General features: G+C 39.5%; 1 protein-coding gene across 1 annotated transcript in view; it reads left to right on the forward strand.

Annotated features, from left to right (window-relative positions):
- The window catches only part of Vps13D (vacuolar protein sorting 13D), a 772,012-nt gene that overhangs the window by 723,618 nt on the left and 27,391 nt on the right, over positions 1-21,003 (forward strand). Inside the window, exons 69-70 of the mRNA XM_071670877.1 lie at positions 5,069-5,206; positions 13,334-13,465. Coding sequence (XP_071526978.1) covers positions 5,069-5,206; positions 13,334-13,465 — 270 coding nt within the window. The remainder of the gene's footprint in view (positions 1-5,068; positions 5,207-13,333; positions 13,466-21,003) is intronic.

A 21,003-nucleotide genomic window follows, 5' to 3' on the forward strand; every position in this document is an offset into this window, starting at 1 on the left:
GAACAGGACAAGAATCAAATGTTTTGTTTAATCATGTTGAAAATTATGAACATTTTATTGACTGGAGTAATGCTAATTCACTTGTCAACTGTAACTCCTTTACCATGAGAAATATAATTGAATCTTCTATTATCAAATACACAAAGTATTGAAACATTGATATTAGTGAAGTTCTATACAAACTGGATAGTTTTGTTGCAGGCACAATTTGTAAACATTTCCCTTTCCTGTCCACATAATGAAAGTTTACGATAGGCATGATGCCAGACCCAAACATCACCAACCCAAACACCACCATCCGGTAAAGCTTGCTTATTAATGGCATCTTAGCTATGTCTCTTCCTTGTATGTGAACTGACTGTTCTACATCTGTCTCATTCTTGTAGCTACCCTGATGGTGTGATCATTACACAAAAGTGCATGTGGGTACTGATCGCATTTCATTTTCCTTGCGGTTGTCAGCAAATGTATATATATATGTATATGTGTATATGTGTATATGTTTATGAATAGTATGTTTGTAAATGGATGTGCCTTTCCTTTGTCTGTTTCCTGGCATTACCTTGCTATGCAGGGAAACAGCATTCTGATAATTTTTTTCATACACTTTTCCCAAGGTAGCATCAAGAACAGATGACTAAGCCTCAGAGGGGAAAATCCTCACTTGGCCCCCCTTTGTTCCTTATTTTAGAACTATGAAACAGGAGGGGAGGATTTCCAGCCTCTGCTCCCACTCCTTTTAGTCATCTTCTTCATTTATGGATCTGGAGAGGGCATATGATAGAGATGCTTTGTGGAAGGTATTAAGAGTATATGGTGTGGGAGGTAAGTTGCTAGAAGCAGTGAAAAGTTTTTACCAAGAATGTAAGGCATGTGTACGAATAGGAAGAGAGGAAAGTGATTGGTTTTCAGTGAATGTCCGTTTGCGAAAGGGTTGCACGATGTCTCCATGGTCGTTTAATTTGTTTATGGATGGGGTGGTTAGGGAGGTGAATGCAAGGGCTTTAGAGAGAGGGGCAAGTATGCAGCCTGTTGTGGATGAGAGGGCTTGGGAAGGGAGTCAGTTGTTGTTCGCTGATGATCCAGCACTGGTGGCTGATATGAGTGAGAAACTGCAGAAGTTGGTGACTAAGTTTGGTAAAGTGTGTGAAAGAAGAAAGCTGAGAGTAAATGTGAATTAGGTTCAATAGGGTTGAGGGACAGGTCAATTGGGAGGTAAGTTTGAATGGGGTAAAACTGGAGGAAGTGAAGTGTTTTAGATATCTGGGAGTGGATTTAGCAGAGGATGGAACCGTGGAAGTGGAAGTGAGTCACAGAGTGTTGAAGAATGTGTGGAAGGTGAGAATGTTATCTTGGAGAGCAAAAATGGGTATGTTTGAAGGAATAGTGGTTCCAACAATATTATATGGTTGCGAAGCATGGGCTATAGATAGGGTTATGTGGAGGAGGTTGGATGTGTTGGACACGAAATGTTCGAGGACAATATGTGGTGTGAGGTGGTTTGATCGAGTAAGTAATGAAAGGGTAAGAAAGATGTGTGGTAATAAAAAGAGTGTGGCTGAAAGAGCAGAAGAGGGTGTGTTGAAATGGTTTGGTCACATGGAGAGAATGAGTGAGGAAAGATTGACAAAGAGGATGTATGTGTCAGAGGTGAAGGGAACGAGGAGAAGCGGGAGACCAGATTGGAGGTGGAAGGATGGAGTGAAAAAGTTTTTGAGCGATCTGGGCCTGAACATACAGGAGGGTGAAAGGCATGCAAGGAATAGAGTGAATTGGAACGATGTGGTATACTGGGGTCGACGAGGAATGGCCCAACCCACCAATATACACATGTGTATACACAAACGCTCGCACACGCACATATTTTTTTTATTATTATACTTTGTTGCTGTCTCCCACGTTAGCGAGGTAGCGCAAGGAAACAGATGAAAGAATGGCCCAACCCACCCACATACACATGTATATACATACACGTCCACACACTCACATATACATACCTATACATTTCAACGTATACATATATATACATACACAGACATACCTATACATTTCAATGTATACATATATATACATACACAGACATATACATATATACACATGTATATAATTCTTACTTGCTGCCTTTATTCAGTCCCATTGCCACCCCGCCACACATGAAATGACAACCCCCTCCCCCCACATGCGTGCAAGGTAGCACTAGGAAAAGACAGCAAAGGCCACATTCGTTCACACTCAGTCTCTAGCTGTCATGTATAATGCACCAAAACCACATCTCTCTTTCCACATCCAGGCCCCACAAAACTTTCCATGGTTTACCCCAGATGCTTCACATGCCCTGGTTCAATCCAATGACAGCACGTCGACCCCAGTATATCACATTGTTCCAGTTCACTCTATTTCTTGCACGCCTTTCACTCTCCTGCATGTTCAGGCCCCGAGCACTCAAAATCTTTTTCACTCCATCCTTCCACCTCCAATTTGGTCTCCCACTTCTCCTCATTCCCTCCACCTCTGACACATATATCCTCTTTGTCAATCTTTCCTCACTCATTCTCTCCATGTAACCAAACCATTTCAAAACACCCTCTTCTGCTTTCTCAACCACACTCTTTTTATTACCACTCATCTTTGTTACCCTTTCATTACTTACTCGATCAAACCACCTCACACCACATATTGTCCTCAAACATCTCATTTCCAACACATCCACCCTCCTCTGCACAACTCTATCTATAGCCCATGCCTCACAACCGTATAACTTTATTGGAACTACTATTCCTTCAAACATACCCATTTTTGCTTTCCGAGATAATGTTCTCGCTTTCCACACATTCTTCAACGCTCCCAGCACTTTTGCCCCTTCCCCCACCCTGTGACTCACTTCCGCTTCCATGGTTCCACCTGCTGCCAAATCCACTCCAAGATATCTAAAGCACTTCTCTTCCTCCAGTTTTTCTCCATTCAAACTTACCTCTCAACTGACTTGTCCCTCACCCCTACTGTACCTAATAACCTTGCTTTTATTCACATTTACTCTCAGCCTTCTTCTTTCACACACATATACATACATATGCATTTCATCATATACATAATACACATACACAGACATAGACATATATGCACATATACATGTCCATACTTACTGCCTTCATCCATTCCTGTCGCCACCCTGCTACACATGAAATAGTATCCCCCCCCCCTCCCCTCCAGCAAGGCAGCTAACACAGGAGACAGCGACTAAGTATAAGAATAAAAAAACATGTGATGATCGATTACAAGGTGATTGTAGGGTACATATGATGATAAGTTAAATATGATGATAAGTTACAGGTTATAGTGGGTTGCATGTGTTGGTAGGCTCTATATGATGGTGGGATACAGGTGATAAGTATGTTACATGCGATGGTAAGTTACAGGAAATGGTATTTTACATGTGATGTTAGGTTACAGAGGCTTCGAGGGTACATGTGATTGTAAGTTACAGGAAATGCTAGGTTTTATGTGATGGTAAGTTGCTGGTGATAAGAGGGTTACATGTGATGATAGGTTACATTTGATGGCAAGTTACAAGTGATCTTAGGTTATAGTTATTTGTAGGTTACTTATGTTAATAGGTGGCAATTGATGGTTGGATACATGTAATGGTAGGTTTCATGTAGTAATAGATTATGTGTGATGATAAGTTACATGTGATGATAGCTTATATGTGATGGTAGGTTACATATGACGACAGGTCACAGGTAATGGTAGGTTATATGTAATGGTAGAAATAAATGTGATGGTAGGTTACATATGATGGTAGGTTAAAGATGTTGGTAGGTTACAGGTGATAGTAGGTTACAGGTGATGGTAGTTTACATGTGATGGTAGGTTACAAGTGATTAGGTTACATTTGATGGTAGGTTGCATTGTGGTGGTGGGTTACATTGTGATGATAAGTTTCACGTGGTGATAGGTTACATGTGATGGTGGGTTGCAGGTGATGGTAGGTTACCTTTACAGATAGGTTACATGTGATTGTACTTTACAGGTAATGGTAGGTTATGTGTGATGATAGGTTACATGTGATGATGGGTTACATGTGGTGGTACATTACAGGTGATGGTGGGTTACATGTGATTATAGGTTACATGCCATAGTAGGTTGCAGGTGATGGTATGTTGCGTATGATATTAGATTACAGGTGATGGTAGGTTACATATGATGGTAGGTTACAGGTGAGGATAGGTTGTAAGCGATAGGAGGTTGCACATAATGGTAGGTTACATGGGATGGTAGGGTACATTTAATGGTAGTTTACATGTGATGATAGTGTACATGTAAGGGTAGGTTGCAGGTGTTCGCATGCTACATGTAATGATAGGATACATATGATTGTAGGTTACAGGTGATGGTAGTTTCCAGGTGAAGATAGGGTACATGTGGTGTAGGTTACAGGTGATGTTAGGTTATATGTGATGATGGGGTACATGTGATAGTAGGTTACATGTGATGATAGGGTAGATGTGATGGTAAGTTATAGGTGATGTTATATACTTGTGGTGGTAAGTTACATGTGAAGATATGGTGAATATGATGGTAGGTCACAGATGATGGTAGGTTACATGTGATAGTAAGTTCCATGTGATGGGAGGTTACATATTACTGAAATTGGCAGCACTTTTTTAGTTGTTTTATAAAAAAAAATTTCAGCTTGTCAGATTCTTGCTCCTTCCATTATTTATATGTTGTGCATTAGATACCTTCTTGTTTTCCCTTTAATTTCAAGAAATTTAAACAAACGGAATTGTTGGTATATTGCTTACTAAAGTATTACACAGGTAGGTTAAGGAGAATTGAATAATTGAATAATCCTCAGATTTTTTATGAATTACTCTTTTGGTCACAATAAAGATAGATAAGTGTGAAATTAGAATGATTTTTTGTATGTTTGAAATGTCATTTTGCATAGATTTTCTATAATTGGTTGCTAAGTCTGATGAGGCATGTGTGGAGAACACAGAATAATACTGTAATCTGTGAAAGTGTTGTTTTTCTACTGAAGTTAATGAGTTATTTTTTCTTACAGTCCTTTGCAGAAGATGCCATTGCGTATCCGTAAACCAAGGCTCGTCATTGGGCTCAATGGCATGCTGCCTCGATATTCATCAACTCAAGCTGCTGGACAAGAATTACTATTTTCTTTTGATCATGCTGGCAGCGAAATGTATGTGTTACATAGTAAGAGTAATTCTAAAACACTTTTGATATGTACGGTTAAAATCAAACTTTGTTAACACTTTCATAAATATTTAATCCCTGGGGATAGGGGATTAAGAGTACTTCCCACGTATTCCCTGCGTGTCGTAGAAGGCGACTAAAAGGGGAGGGAGCGGGGGGCTGGAAATCCTCCCCTCTCGTTTTTTTTTTAATTTTCCAAAAGAAGGAACAGAGAATTGGGCCAGGTGAGGGTATTCCCTCAAAGGCCCAGTCCTCTGTTCTTAACGCTACCTCGCTAATGCGGGAAATGGCGAATAGTTTGAAAGAAAGAAAAAGAAAAAATATTGAGAACATGTTCAGAAACGTAAAAGCAAAACTAAACTTCCTTCATTAACAGCATATTGCATTTTGTAATTAAATGTTATTATGTATTTTATATATAAACTATTTAGAAAATTATATGCTTTCCTGATTTGCCGTTTTCCACACTGTCTCCTTCTCAAAATCTTTTTATCTCCATTTATATTATACACACAGAATTTTAGTACACACTCTGAGTTTGGGTTGGTGAAGGGAAGAAGGTTCTGGAGACATTGAAAAATATGTGGAGAAAGAGTTTCTCAAATGGGAGGACAAAAATGGGTATGTTTAAAAGTATAATAGTCCCAAATATGTTACATGGTTGCAAGACATGGGTTATAGATGAGGATGTACAGAGGAGGGTGGATGTATTGGAATATGGTTGCAAAATATAGGATGTAGATGAGGATGTACAGAGGAGGGTGAATGTATGGGAAGCGAAATGTTTAGGACAGTATGTGAAGTGGTTTGATTGGGCAAGTAATAAAAGGGTAAGTGAGAGTTTTGGTAACGAAAAGAGATAAAGAGGGTGTGCTGAGATGATTTGGACATATGGAAAGAATGAGTGAGAGGAGGTTGAGAGAGAGAGAATGTATGAGTCAAAAGTGGAGGGAACGAGGAGAAAGGGGAGATGAAATTGGAGATGGAAAGATGGAGTGAAAAAGATTTTTAGTGATCAGGTCCTGGACATGGGGGAGGATGAAAGGTGTGCACAGGATAGAGTGAATTGGAAAAATGTACCATACACTGGTCAAAGAGCCATCAGAGGACTGAATCAGGGCATGCAAAGTAACTGGGGAAAACTTTGAAATGGTCTTTGGGGCCTGGTTGTGGATAGGGAGCTATGGTTCTGGTGCATTACATATGACAGCAAGAGAATGGATGTTTGTGAATACAGCCTTTCTTCATTTGTTCCTGGTGCTTCCTTGCTAATGCTGGATGTAGTAGTCAAGAATGAAAAAAGTTTTATCTTAAACTTTGCATATTTGCTCGCATAATGTACCATTCCACTTTTGTATTCCATCTTCTGCTTATTACTTGCCACCTTAGAAGTAGCAGTTGGTAGGCAGCCAACGACCAGGGAAGTATATTACCAGTACTACCTACCTGAGTATTGGGAGGGTTAGTGAGCCAGCACTCCATTGGTTGTCAAGTTGCACTCCTTTGACCCATGTAGCTGTCTTTTCTTTCTGCCACATGTACACATGGACTACTGGTATTCTGTCTGTAAACATACATTCTCTCCTTGCCATACATAACACTTGACGGCACTTAATTCACACAGCTCATCCATCATAACTCTAGATTTTCCTGTGATGAGCGCTATGTGCCTTTTGACAAATTGGTAGGAATAGTTGATTGTAGTAATAGGTAAGAACATTTAGGCAGGAGCAAGAAACATTAGGTTGAAGTAGTAGGTAGGAAGGAGCATTAGGTAGAAGTGATTTGTATGAACATTAGGCTCCTATAGGTAGGAGCCTCTGCAAACACTGCACTACAGTTACCCCCTGCCAGTGGCCTGTTAAGGATGAGGCATTAAAGGCTAAGAAGCAGAACTGGATTCCACTAGTTATGGAGATTCTATTGCCATGGCCACCCCCTTGAGGGAGATCCATTTGGAAACGCATTAGAGATATAGATGGATGGATAGAGAGATAGAAGACCACTATCTTTTGCTAACATTATCATTTTCCATAAATCGTTTGAAATATATGGAAGATATCTCCCCTATACCAGGGGACATGGTAGAAAGAATTCTACCCAAGTATTCTCTGCATATTGTAAAAGGTGACTGAAAGGGATGAGAGTGTGGGGTTGGAAACTTTGCATTTCAGTTTTTAAAAGATGAAACAGGAGCCAAGCAAAGATTGCTCATCCTCCAAAAAGACTCAGGCTAGGGTATATGAATAAGTGTGGATGTAATGAGGATGAGAAGAAAGGAAAAATAGGTAGTATGTTTGTGGAAAGGAACCTGGATATTTTTGCTCTTGAGAGAAACAAAGCCTAAGGGTAAGAGAGAAAATTGATTTGAGAATTTCTTGGGATAAAGTCAGGGTTAGTGTGAGGATGAGAGCTAAGGAAAGGGTAGCACTACTGCTGAAGCAGGAGTTTTGAGAATACATGAAAGAGTGTAAGGAACTGATCTCCAGTCTGATGTAGGTAGAAATGGGTGATTATGAATACTTATGCACCTGGGAACAAGAAAGTTGATGAAGAGAGGCACGTATTTTCGAAGGAGCTGTGTGAGTGTGTTAGTAATTTTGATGCAAGAGACCAGGTATTGGTGATGAGTGATTTAAATGCAAAAATGAGAAATGTGGCAATTGAGGGTATGATAAGGGGGAATGGGGTATTCAGTAAAATTAATGAAAAATTGGTGAATAGCTTGTCAAGTTATGTGCTTATAAAGGACTGGTGATTGGGAATATTTGGTTTAAAAAAAGGGACATATAGATTCATGATGGGATACATAGGTGAGTAGAAATGATGTTAATTGGGTATTATTGGATTACAATCTGATTGACAGGTGTGTGAAAGAGTGACTCTTGGATGTAAATTTGCTAAGAGGGGCAGCTGATGAAATGTCTTATGATTACCTGATGGAAGCAATGAGAAGATTTGTTGGGGGTTTGGGAAAAGAGAAATTGATATGAGTGAGAAAACAATGGTGTTTTGGAAGGAGGTTAATGTGTGAAAAACAAGGGAACAAATTCGAACATCGGTGAAGGGGACAGAATGGGAAGTAGTAAAAGGTGGTGATGAAGTGAGGAGGAGACGGAGTGAGTATTTCGACATTGTTAAGTGTGTTTGATGATAGAGTAGCAGATGTAGGGTTTTTAGGTTAGGATGGTATTCAAAGTGATAGAGTCAGTTTGAGTGAGTTATTGAAAAGCGAAGAGGTGGTGAAGGCTTTGTGGAAGATGAAATCCGGCAAGGTGGTGGGATTGGATGGTATTGCAGTTGAATCTATTAAGAAAGGGGATGACGTTGTTGTTGATTAGTTGGTGGCATGGAAAAGGTGGGAGGGAGGTAGATTAAACAGGGTAGTGAGTGGTGGGATGAAGAAGAAAAGTTGTTAGTGATTGAGAAAAGAGAGGTTTACGGGCAGTATTTACAAAGAAAGAGTGCAACTGATTGGGAGATGTATAAGTAAAAGTGGCAGGAGGTCAAGAGTAAGGTGCAGGGGTTGAAAAAGAGGGCAAATGAGAGTTGGGGTGGGAGAGTATCAGTAAACTTTATGGAGAAAATATAAAGATATTTTGGAAGGAGGTGAATAATGTGCAAAAGAAAAGAGAACAAATGGGGACGTTGATGAAGGGAGTAAAAGGGGAAGTAATAACAGGTAGTGATGGAGTGAGGAGGAGATGGAAGGAGTATTTTGACAGATTGTTAAGTGTGTTTGATGATAGAGTAGCAGATGTAGGGTGTTTAGGTTAGGATGGTATTCAAAGTGATAGAGTCAGTTTGAGTGAGTTATTGAAAAGAGAAGAGGTGGTGAAAGCCTTGTGGAAGATGAAATCTGGTAAGGTGGTGGGATTGGATGGTATTGCAGTTGAATCTATTAAGAAAGGGGATGACGTTGTTGTTGATTAGTTGGTAAGGATATTCATTGTATGTATGGATCATGATGAAGCACCTGAGGATTGGAGCTATCAGTTTATCATGCCACTGTATAAAGACAGAGGGGATAAAGATGAGTGTTCAAACTACAGAGGCATAAGTCTATAGAGTATATCTGGAAAATTATTTGGGAGGTTATTGACTGAGAGGGTGAAGGCATGTACAGAGCATCAGATTAAGGAAAAGCAGTGCAGTTTCAGAAGTGGTAGAGGATGTGTGGATCAGGTGTTTGCTTTGAGGAATGTGTGTCGTATGCCACGAAAAACCTTACCCAAGATATTAAGGAGTCTACATTTGGGTGTAAAGATAGGGTAACAATTCTTGGCTGCAGCAGTGCTGCAGGAACACATAAGACAAAGTTGATGGTAATGGTAAGAGTGCTCACCCGAGGGCCTTTAAAGGAGTCAATTTCTGTTTTCCAGCATTTTCTGTGGTGTGGCAATGGCCAAATCCCAAGGTTGCAAGATTAAAGAGGTACAACTTGTACCAGTCCTGTTGTCATAAGATTGAATACAGCTGTTTTAGAGAAATAGATTTATTATGAGACCATCAACCAGCTTTGAATGAATTCACATCTATGATAACTGATGACAAAAAAAATGCTGGCTGGTAACAGTAATCAAGGGAGTTTTATTTGATGACAAATTAATTTGCTTTCATAGGTGCAGAAAATTTTAGTTATAGAATTGTTTCATGATTTTGTGAAAATGGTAAGATTGACAAGATTGTTTCAGTGGTCTATGTATGTATGTATCTATGTATCTATTTATCTATCTGTCTGTCTATCTATCTGTCTATCTATATATCTGTCTATCTGTACCTCTAATGCCTTTTTCCTTCTGGAACTTCCTGAAGAGGGTGGCCGCGCCAATATCATCTCCATAACTAGTGAACTCTAGTGCTGCTTCATAGCCTTTAGTGCCTCACCCTTAAGAGGCCACTAGCAAAGGGCAAGTCCAGTGCAGTATTTACAGAGACTTCTACTAAATGTTCCTACCAATGCTCCTGCCAAATGTTCCTACTTACTACTTCGACCTACTACTTCTACTACTACTATTTATTACTTCTATATATCTATCTACCATTTTGTTAAAAAGAAGGGCTAGGACATAGCTTTCACCACAGGAAAATTGAGAGTTATGAAGAAAGGGTTGTTTAAGTGTTGTCAAGCATTGTGTGTGACAAGGAGAATTGTATTTGTATGGATGGAATGCCAGTAGTCCACATGTAGGTGAGGCAGAAAGAAAAGACAGCTGCCTAGATCAGAGGAATGCAGCTTAACATTTGCTGCAGTTGTCACTAATCCTCTTGATACCCAGGTGGGTAGTACTGGTAATATACCTCCCTTGTCATTGGTCACTAATATTAATCACTGGAACACACAAATACACTTAAATTTTTCCTTATGAGAGGCAAAAAGGATCAGAATAATAAGAATTGTTGAGTAGATTTATTTTTTATTGTATAGATCAGTGATGGGGAACTTACCCAGTCGCCCTCATACCCCACCCTCACTCCTTGGATACACCCTTGGGCTGAAAGTGAGCAGTGTGGTGTGATGAGTCAGCTTGGCAGTGATGGCAATCAAATGCTGTGTTGGAGAGACACTTTACCCTTTATGTGTCTTTTTTAGTGTTTATTAAACTCTTGTATTATTTTTGTACTTTGAGATAAAAAAAATTATTATTTTTCAGTATTTTTATAAGTGTTAAGTTAACTACACATCTTATAGTTGTACTTTTTACAGATGTTTTTGGTTATAAAAACCTCAAGCTTTACCCAAATATATACAGTGACCATGGTGATATTAAGTGACCTGAAACACTTCCATATCCATTTCTAACCACTCACACGTATCTTCATTTGTTCTGACACATATACTACTTCTATTATTGAAACTCTTAACAGCATTCAGAAGGCCTCCATGCACACCAAACAAAGTCAGAACTTACCAAATTGCCCTTTTGTTCACTTCTATCATATGACTCTTTCAAATCTATAAATGCTGCATATTCTTTTTTTTTCAGAAACCTTCTCTATTACTTGTCTAAGTGCAAAAATCTGATCAACATATATTCTTCTTTTGTAAAGCTCACCATACCCCTCACTAACAAGGGGTTTACTAATCCATTCAACATGATCAGTCTCTTTACAATCTATGTTTTCCCATCTGTGCTAAGAAAATTTATCATTCTAAAATTCTTGCACTCTTTTCTACCACCCTTTCCTTTACACAGTGTAGCAATCACTGCCTTTGTCCAGTCATCATGCTCCTTACCACTTCTCCATACTTCCATGTGCATTTTCTACATCCACTTCACAGAAGCTTCACAACCACTTTTCAACATCTGAAGCCCCACTCTGTCATTGCCACCAGCTGTTCTATTCTTTAAGAGCTTTAATGGTCTTCCCATTTCTGTGTTTGTATCCATCTATCTTTATCTTTGATGCCTGTTTCCTTTGGGAACTCCCTTATGGGGGTGGCCATGGCAGTCTCCATGATTGTTGAACCCCACTGCCACTTCTTAGCCCTTATACTTCACCCTTAACAGGCCACTGGCAGAGGTCAACTCTAGCACAGTGTTTTCAGAGGCTCCTACCTAATGTTCCAACCAGCTACTTCTGCCTAATGTGTCTACCTAATATTCCTGCCTGATGTTCCAACCTACTACTTCTTTCTAATGCTCCTACCTACTACTTCTACCTATGTTCTTACCTACCACTTCTATCTATTGCTCCTACCATTTTGCCAAAAGGCATGTCTAGCACAGGAAAATTTAGAGTTATGGAGAAAGAGTTGTGTGAGTTAAGTGTCTTCAAGTGTTATGTGTGACAAGAAGAGATTGTATGTTTGTGAACAGAATACCAGCAGTCTACTTGTAGGTGAGACAGAAAGAAAAGACATCTACCCAGATCAAAGGAGTGCAACTTGACAGCCTCTAAAGTGCTGGCTTACAACACAGTCATCACTATCCCTCCCAACACCCAGGTGGGTAGTGCCTGGTCAATGGCTGTATACCACCTACCACCTACTACTTTCCCCTATAATTATCTTGCTGTCTTTCCTTATCTCTATTTCTTTCCTCAGAGATATTTTTTTATTCATGTAGTTTATTTATCTGTGATGTTTTGGTTAGATTCTTATTTCATATATGGAGGAAGAGATGCTGCATTCACTTACAATTGTTGATATTTTTAGTGTCAGGATTGTATTTCACAGATCCCTGAGAGAGATTTTTAATGAAATAGATGACATCTGAGGTAGTGTATGATAGATGATTTAAGGTTTTTACTGAGTCTAAAAGGTTGGAAGAGTGTGTAAAGCAGGTTTTACTAATTGAAAAAATAAGTAATTGTGTTATTTATAATCACCAAAAACATACCAGTATAAAAGAAATGGGGTTTTCAGTGAATGCCATAATCCTATTTGTGCATATAGATGCTGCTCCCATATGCTGCTTTTTGCTAATTTAGTAACCAGGTTAGAATATGATCAAAATAAAAACCAGAATATTATGATGTTAATGATGTTCATATTAAAAGTGATCATTACAGATTTTAAGAGTGACTATTTTGGCTGCAAATCTACCAGTAAAATTCTTGAATATATTTGTATGAGTGCAGATGTAGCAAGATTTGACAGATGAAATGGTATTATCTGTATTAATGTTGTTGAGAGGTAAGTTTGTGAAATAGAATAACTAAGAGGATACATGGAAATACTTTGAGATTAGTATTATAGAGTTAAGAAAGCAGATAGTGTAAGGAATATGGAAAGTGGCTGGAAATAAGGTTCATCACTGGGGAAAAATCAGTTGATAAAATATAGGCTCAAATCATAGAGAACTCTGCTCATAAGATATGAGAAGAACTATGTTGTCATTTATCAAGTTCACGTCATTATAGCTCTCCAGGGGTATTGAAGGCCATGTAGGAAGGCTTAAAGAGATTTGCTAATAAAATACTGATGTGGAGAGATTGTGATAATTAATGTATTTTGATAAGAATATTGTATGAAGTCACTTGAAGACAATATCATTTGTATCAGTTATTCAGTATAAAAGGGTGGACATGTGTTTTGGTGAGAAATAGGGACCTCATTATATGGATGCCTTTCTTATATCATAGTAAGCTTGAGTTATATTACCAACAGCTTTCTTGGATATGAAATTTTACGTGAAGGAGAGGAAGATCTCCGTGTACTCATCTCTAGTGAACAAGTGCGAGTATTTAGTCAGAGCGATTTGTCCCTTCCACCCACAACTGTGCTTACAGTTTATTATAGGTAAGTAGTCATGATCATTATGAATTTTGTAGTTTCAGTGATTGATTAATCATTTATTTATGAATCATTTAGTACAATGTCAGGTTATAAATCCTAATTAGAAAATGTTCCTATTATAGTGTGCTATTTCTGAATTTTATTGATGTTTGGTAGAGAAGCCAAAGATTCTGTGACTTTTATTTCTTGAGGTGTTTAATGATTGAAATGATATTTCCTGGAAACTTTGGAATATACCAAGGTATCTGGTTACAGACTTAATTTCCATCATTAATTTCATAGTGGCAAATTTCCATAATGTGCAATTAAGACTTACATTGTTAGTTCTTTTCCAATAGAAAATCAGTTTAGGGAGAGTGAAGAAATCTGTTATATAGTATGCTATTAGCATTAATGTCTTTCTATCTCCCTTGAGTTTTTCAACTGAAAATTCCGTATGCATTGTAATTAAGATGATATTGGAAATAGATTTCATTGGCCTGGAACTATGCCTTTGTGGTGGAGGGCTCTGTGAAACTTACAGTGAAGGAGGATATGGGTACATTTAACTTCAAATATGTAGGGAAGGGTAAAAAAGGAGGTGTAGTTTGATAAAAGAAATATCAAGAAGTGAATGACTTTAGTGACATACTATAAAGGTGATACAGACAGCAACTCAATGAGCTAGCATTTGTAAGGTATATGTTAGTGTTGGAAATTAAATGTTTGAGGAAAATATGTGGTGTAAGGTGACTCGATCAAGCAAGTAATGTAAGGATTGGAGAGATGTGTAGTAATATAAAGAGTATGGTTGAGAGAGCAGAAGAGGGTGTGCTGAAATAGTTTGGATGTAAGGAGAGAATGAGTGAGGAAAGGTTGACAAAGAGGGTATATATGTCAGAATTGGAGGGAACAAAGAGAAAGGGGAGAGCAAATTGGAGATAGAAGAATGGAGTAAAAAAGATTTTGAGTGACCAGGGTCTTAACAAGGCTAGAAGGTGAAAGGCCTGCATGGAAGAGAGTGAATTGAAGCTATGTGAAAGATATGCTAAGGTCGATGTGTTGTCACTGGACTTAACCAGGGCATGTGCAGCACCTGGGGTAAACCATGGAAAGGTCTGCTGGGCATTGATATGGATTCTGAGCTTTACACACGACTGTGGGTGTGAGCGGATGTGGCCTTTCTTCGTCTGTTCCTGGCAGCTCTTGCTGATGTGGGGATCAGCGATCAAGTATGAAAAAGTTAGCAACAAAAGGATAGCACTGGATAAGAAAGGAGGAGTAAAGAAACTTTGGAAAGAATACTGTAGACAAGGTAAGAAACAAACCAAAACATTTTTATGAATTCACAGGGAATGAATTGTCAATCAAAGAGCAGGCTGATAAGGTTAAGGGATTCAGAGTAAAGAGTTGAAGAGGATGATGTAAAGAAATGAGGAACTGCATAACAGGTTTACAAGTGTGTTAACAGAGGAAGGTATAATAATATAAGTCCAACACCAGTGAGATGGAATGGGAAGAGGTCTTGGAAAGCTCTGAAATTTCTAGAAAAGAAATACACAGAATACTAAAGTGTCTTGACCCATATAAGGCTCGTTTTCTGGTTAAAGCTGATCTATATGTGCCCATGATGAGTGAAGATGTATTTGGCTTACTACTGCAAATGTTGTTGAAGATATAGCTGGACAAAGATTTAAGTGCAATTGGGGAGGAAAAAGGTAAACATCTAATTGCTTGCAAGTAACAAGACCAGGAGGATGCTCTGAACTACTGACCAATCACTCTTTCTAACTTGGTTTGTAAAGTATTGGAAATATAATCAGAAAGTTGGTGGATGGCTATCTAAAGTGCCTAAGGGAAAGACAGCATGGCTACAGGGAAAGGAAATCACTTCTAATGAGACTGTGAGCTATGTTTTAGACAAAAGAGAAACTTGGGTGGATTGTCTCCATCTGAATTGCCAGAAAGCATTTGACACTGTTCCACATGGGAGTTTGGCAAAGAAGCTGGATCTTCAGGCTGAAATTAGCAGAAATTACTTTGATGGATTGGTTATCTCAATGGAAGGGAACAAAGGGTGCACATTAGAAGAGCTTTCTCAAATTAGATTGAGGTCACTGTTAGCATGACCCAAGTTTCTGTTATGAGATCATTGCTTTTCTTGATCTATGAGATAGAACTGCCTAAGGATTGAACTCCTACCTGAATGTGGTTGCAGATGATGCCAAAGTTATGTGAATGGTAAAATGCTAGGATGATTACATCAACTTACAAGGGAATTTATAAAAGCTCCAAGGTGTTCTGATACATGTTTGAGGATATTCACACTGAGTTGATTTAAAGTAATGATGATGGGACACATTGAACAAAGATCTTGATATGGAGGACATGATATTCCCAACACCTGCAAGATGGGATGGGGAAGAGGTCTTAGAAAGCATTGAATTACTAGAAAAGACAATCTCGACAGGCTGTTCATGTTGTTGGTAGAAAGGGTGTAGTGCCAAGGGGATGGAAGAGAAATGTTGTGCCCATCTTCATGAAAGGAGATCGGGAAATTGCACTGAATGACAAACCAGTCTCCTTAATGAATGTGATTTGTTGAAAAAGAAAAGATAAGCAGGATAGCATATAGGGGATTACCTTTAGTCCTTGTTTTACGTAGGTTTGGCATATGCAGTTTTGTGTATATGCAAGGACCCTATTTGCACCAACGACATGTCATGTGAAAGATACTGTATTTCTTATGCTAGATGTGCAGTATTGTTGTATATGCCACTTAGCTGCCTTGTGTGGTATATTGTTAGAGTTGCCTCTGCTGACCCAGGTGGGCCCATGCTTGTTATGCACACCCAACCTCAGTCTTGCATTGTTTGCTGTGCTATGTGTATTTGTGATTTCTATACATATTGATACACCTTCTAAGCATTCTACTAGTTCATTTCATACTCCTCTTTCTGTTCCATCCTTAAAGAAAACAGAAGACTACAGTAACACTGGGGATGAAATTTGAAATTTTAAAGTATGCTGAAACAGGCAAGGGGCACTTTGCTCTTGGTGAAGTGTGTAACCTTGGAGAGTCAAGCAAGCACTCCATAACTAAGAGCGCAGATGAATTAAGGGGCTCTTTTGTATAATTTATGTCTCTTTCTGCCAAGGTATGGATGGAAGACCACAACCAGAAGAAGAATTTTTCCTTTGCCTTACCCCCCACTGATAGTAACGGTAGGTTTGATAAATTCCTCAGCTGGCAAAACTTTCATAATGTTAAGGTGGGTTAGGAACCTGCAAGTGCTGATCATGTATATGCCGCTAAGTTTCCTGATTAAGCTTAAAGCCACCAGAGATGTAGAGGGGTATAGAACTAAGCAAACTTTCAACACAGGTGCAAAGATTGTTTTGGAAGAGGATGCCTTCTAGGATGTACTTTTTCAAGGAAAAGAAGGTAGCATATGTATTTAAGGCAGCAAAATATTAGTGAAAGAGAAGAGAGAAGCAAATATCTGGAAGATGTATAAAAGAATGAGGCAGGAGGTCAATAGAAAGGTGCAAGAGGCAAAAAAGAGGGCAAATGACAGTTGGGGTGAGAGAGTATCATTAAATTTTAGGGAGAATAAAAAGATGTTCTGGAAGGAGGTAAGTAAAGTGCGTAAGACAAGGGAACAAATGGGAAAATCAGTGAAGGGGGCTAATGGGGAGGTGATAACAAGTAGTGGTGATATGAAAAGGAGATGGAGGGAGTATTTTGAAGGTTTGTTGAATGTGTTTGATGATAGAGTGGCAGATATAGGGTGTTTTGGTCGAGGTGGTGTGCAAAGTGAGAGGGTTAGGGAGAATGATTTGGTAAAGAGAGAAGAGGTAGTAAAAGCTTGCAGAAAATGAAAGCCGGCAAGGCAGCGGGTTTGGATAGTATTGCAGTGGAATTTATTAAAAAAGGGGGTGACTGTATTGTTGACTGGTTGGTAAGGTTATTTAATGTATGTATGACTCATGGTGAGGTGCCTGAGGACTGGCGAATACTTGCATAGTGCCATTGTACAAAGGCAAAGGGGATAAGAGTGAGTGCTTAAATTACAAAGGTATAAGTTTGTTGAGTATTCCTGGGAAATTACATGGGAAGGTATTGATTGAGAAGGTGAAGGCATGTACAGAGCATCAGATTGGGGAAGAGCAGTGTGGTTTCAGAAGTAGTAGAGGATGTGTGGATCAGATGTTTGCTTTGAAAAATGTATGTGAGAAATACTTAGAAAAGCAAATGGATTTGTATTTAGCATTTATGGATCCGGAGAAGACATATGATAGAGTTGATAGGGATGCTTTGTGGAAGGTATTAAGAATATATGGTGTGAGAGGTAAGCTTTTAGAAGCAGTGAAAAGTTTTTATCGAGGATGTAAGGCATAAGTACATGTAGGAAGAGAGGAAAGTGGTTGGTTCTCAGTGAATGTTGGTTTGCAGCAGGGGTGCATGATGTCTCCATGGTTGTTTAATTTGTTTATGGATGGGATTGTTAGGGAGGTGAATGCAAGAGTTTTGGAAAAAGGGGCAAGTATGCAGTCTGTTGTAGATGAGAGAGCTTAGGAAGTGAGTCAGTTGTTGTTCGCCGATGATACAGCGCTGGTGGCTGATTCGGGTGAGAAACTACAGAAGCTGGTGATTGAGTTTGGTAAAGTGTGTGAAAGAAGAAAGCTGAGAGTAAATGTGAGTACGAGTAAGGTTATGAGGTACAGGAGGGTTGAGGGACAAGTCAATTGGGAGGTAAGTTTGAATGGAGAAAAACTGAAGGAAGTGAAGTGTTTTAGATATGTGGGAGTGGATTTGGCAGCGGATGGAACCATGGAAGCAGAAATGAATCATAGGGTGGCGAGGGGCGAAAGTTGTGGGAGCGTTGAAAAATGTGTGAAAGCCGAGAACGTTATCTTGGAAAGCAAAAATGGGTATGTTTGAAGGAATAGTGGTTCCAACAATGTTATACGGTTGCAAGGAGTGGGCTATAGATAGAGTTGTGCGGAGGAGGGTAGATATGCTGGAAATGAGATGTTTGAGGACAATATGTGGTGTGAGGTGGTTTGATCGAGTAGGTAATGAAAGGGTAAGAGAGATGTGTGGTAATAAAAAGAGTGTGGTTGAGAGAGCAGAAGAAGGTGTTTTGAAATGATTTGGTCACATGGAGAGAATGAGTGAGGAAAGATTGACAAAGAAGATATATGTGTCAAAGGTGGAGGGAACAAGGAGAAGTGGGAGACCAAATTGGAGGTGGAAAGATGAAGTGAAAAAGATTTTGAGTGATCAGGGCCTGAACATGCAGGAGGGTGAAAGGCGTGCAAGGAATAGTGAATTGGAACGATGTGGTATACCGAGGTCGATGTGCTGTCAATGGATTGAACCAGGGCATGTGAAGCGTTTAGGGTAAACCATGGAAAGTTTTGTAGGGCCTGGATTTGGAAAGGGAGCTGTGGTTTCGGTGCATCATACATGACAGCTAGAGACTACATGTGAATGAATGTGGCCTTTGTTGTCTTTTCCTAGCACTACCTTGCACACATGCGGGGGGAGGGGGTTGTCATTTCATGTGTGGTGGGGTGGCAACGGGAATGAAATGAATAAGGGCAGACTATGAATTATTTACATGTGTATATATGTATATGTCTGTGTGTGTATATATATGTATATGTTGAGATGTATAGGTATGTATATGTGCTGTGTTTGAACATGTATGTATATACATGTGTATGTGGGTGGTTGGGCCATTCTTTTCTCTGTTTCCTTGCGCTACCTTGCTAACGCGGGACACAGCGACAAAGTATAATGAATATATATATATATATATATATATATATATATATATATATATATATATATATATATATATATATATATATATATATATTTTTTTTCTTTTTTTTGCCGCTGTCTCCCGCGTTTGTGAGGTAGCGCAAGGAAACAGACAAAAGAAATGGCCCAACCCACCCCCATACACATGTATATACATACGTCCACACACGCAAATATACATACCTACACAGCTTTCCATGGTTTACCCCAGACGCTTCACATGCCTTGATTCAATCCACTGACAGCACGTCAACCCCGGTATACCACATCGCTCCAATTCACTCTATTCCTTGCCCTCCTTTCACCCTCCTGCATGTTCAGGCCCCGATCACACAAAATCTTTTTCACTCCATCTTTCCACCTCCAATTTGGTCTCCCTCTTCGCCTCGTTCCCTCCACCTCCGACACATATATCCTCTTGGTCAATTTTTCCTCACTCATTCTCTCCATGTGCCCAAACCATTTCAAAACACCCTCTTCTGCTCTCTCAACCACGCTCTTTTTATTTCCACACATCTCTCTTACCCTTACGTTACTTACTCGATCAAACCACCTCACACCACACATTGTCCTCAAACATCTCATTTCCAGCACATCCATCCTCCTGCGCACAACTCTATCCATAGCCCACGCTTCGCAACCATACAACATTGTTGGAACCACTATTCCTTCAAACATACCCATTTTTGCTTTCCGAGATAATGTTCTCGACTTCGACACATTCTTCAAGGCTCCCAGAATTTTCGCCCCCTCCCCAACCCTATGATCCACTTCCGCTTCCATGGTTCCATCCGCTGCCAGATCCACTCCCAGATATCTAAAACACTTCACTTCCTCCAGTTTTTCTCCATTCAAACTCACCTCCCAATTGACTTGACCCTCAACCCTACTGTACCTAATAACCTTGCTCTTATTCACATTTACTCTTAACTTTCTTCTTTCACACACTTTACCAAACTCAGTCACCAGCTTCTGCAGTTTCTCACATGAATCAGCCACCAGCGCTGTATCATCAGCGAACAACAACTGACACACTTCCCAAGCTCCCTCATCCCCAACAGACTTCATACTTGCCCCTCTTTCCAGGACTCTTGCATTTACCTCCCTAACAACCCCATCCATAAACAAATTAAACAACCATGGAGACATCACACACCCATGCCGCAAACCTACATTCACTGAGAACCAATCACTTTCCTCTCTTCCTACACGTACACATGCCTTACATCCTCGATAAAAACTTTTCACTGCTTCTAACAACTTGCCTCCCACACCATATATTCTTAATACCTTCCACAGAGCATCTCTATCAACTCTATCATATGCCTTCTCCAGATCCATAAATGCTACATACAAATCCATTTGCTTTTCTAAGTATTTCTCACATACATTCTTCAAAGCAAACACCTGATCCACACATCCTCTACCACTTCTGAAACCACACTGCTCTTCCCCAATCTGATGCTCTGTACATGCTTTCACCCTCTCAATCAATACCCTCCCATATAATTTACCAGGAATACTCAACAAACTTATACCTCTGTAATTTGAGCACTCACTCTTATCCCCTTTGCCTTTGTACAATGGCACTATGCACGCATTCCGCCAATCCTCAGGCACCTCATCGTGAGTCATACATACATTAAATAACCTTACCAACCAGTCAACAATATAGGCACCCCCTTTTTTAATAAATTCCACTGCAATACCATCCAAACCTGCTGCCTTG

This window comes from Panulirus ornatus, chromosome 16 (genome assembly GCF_036320965.1).
Source record: "Panulirus ornatus isolate Po-2019 chromosome 16, ASM3632096v1, whole genome shotgun sequence".
NCBI classification, from domain to species: Eukaryota; Metazoa; Arthropoda; class Malacostraca; order Decapoda; family Palinuridae; genus Panulirus; species Panulirus ornatus.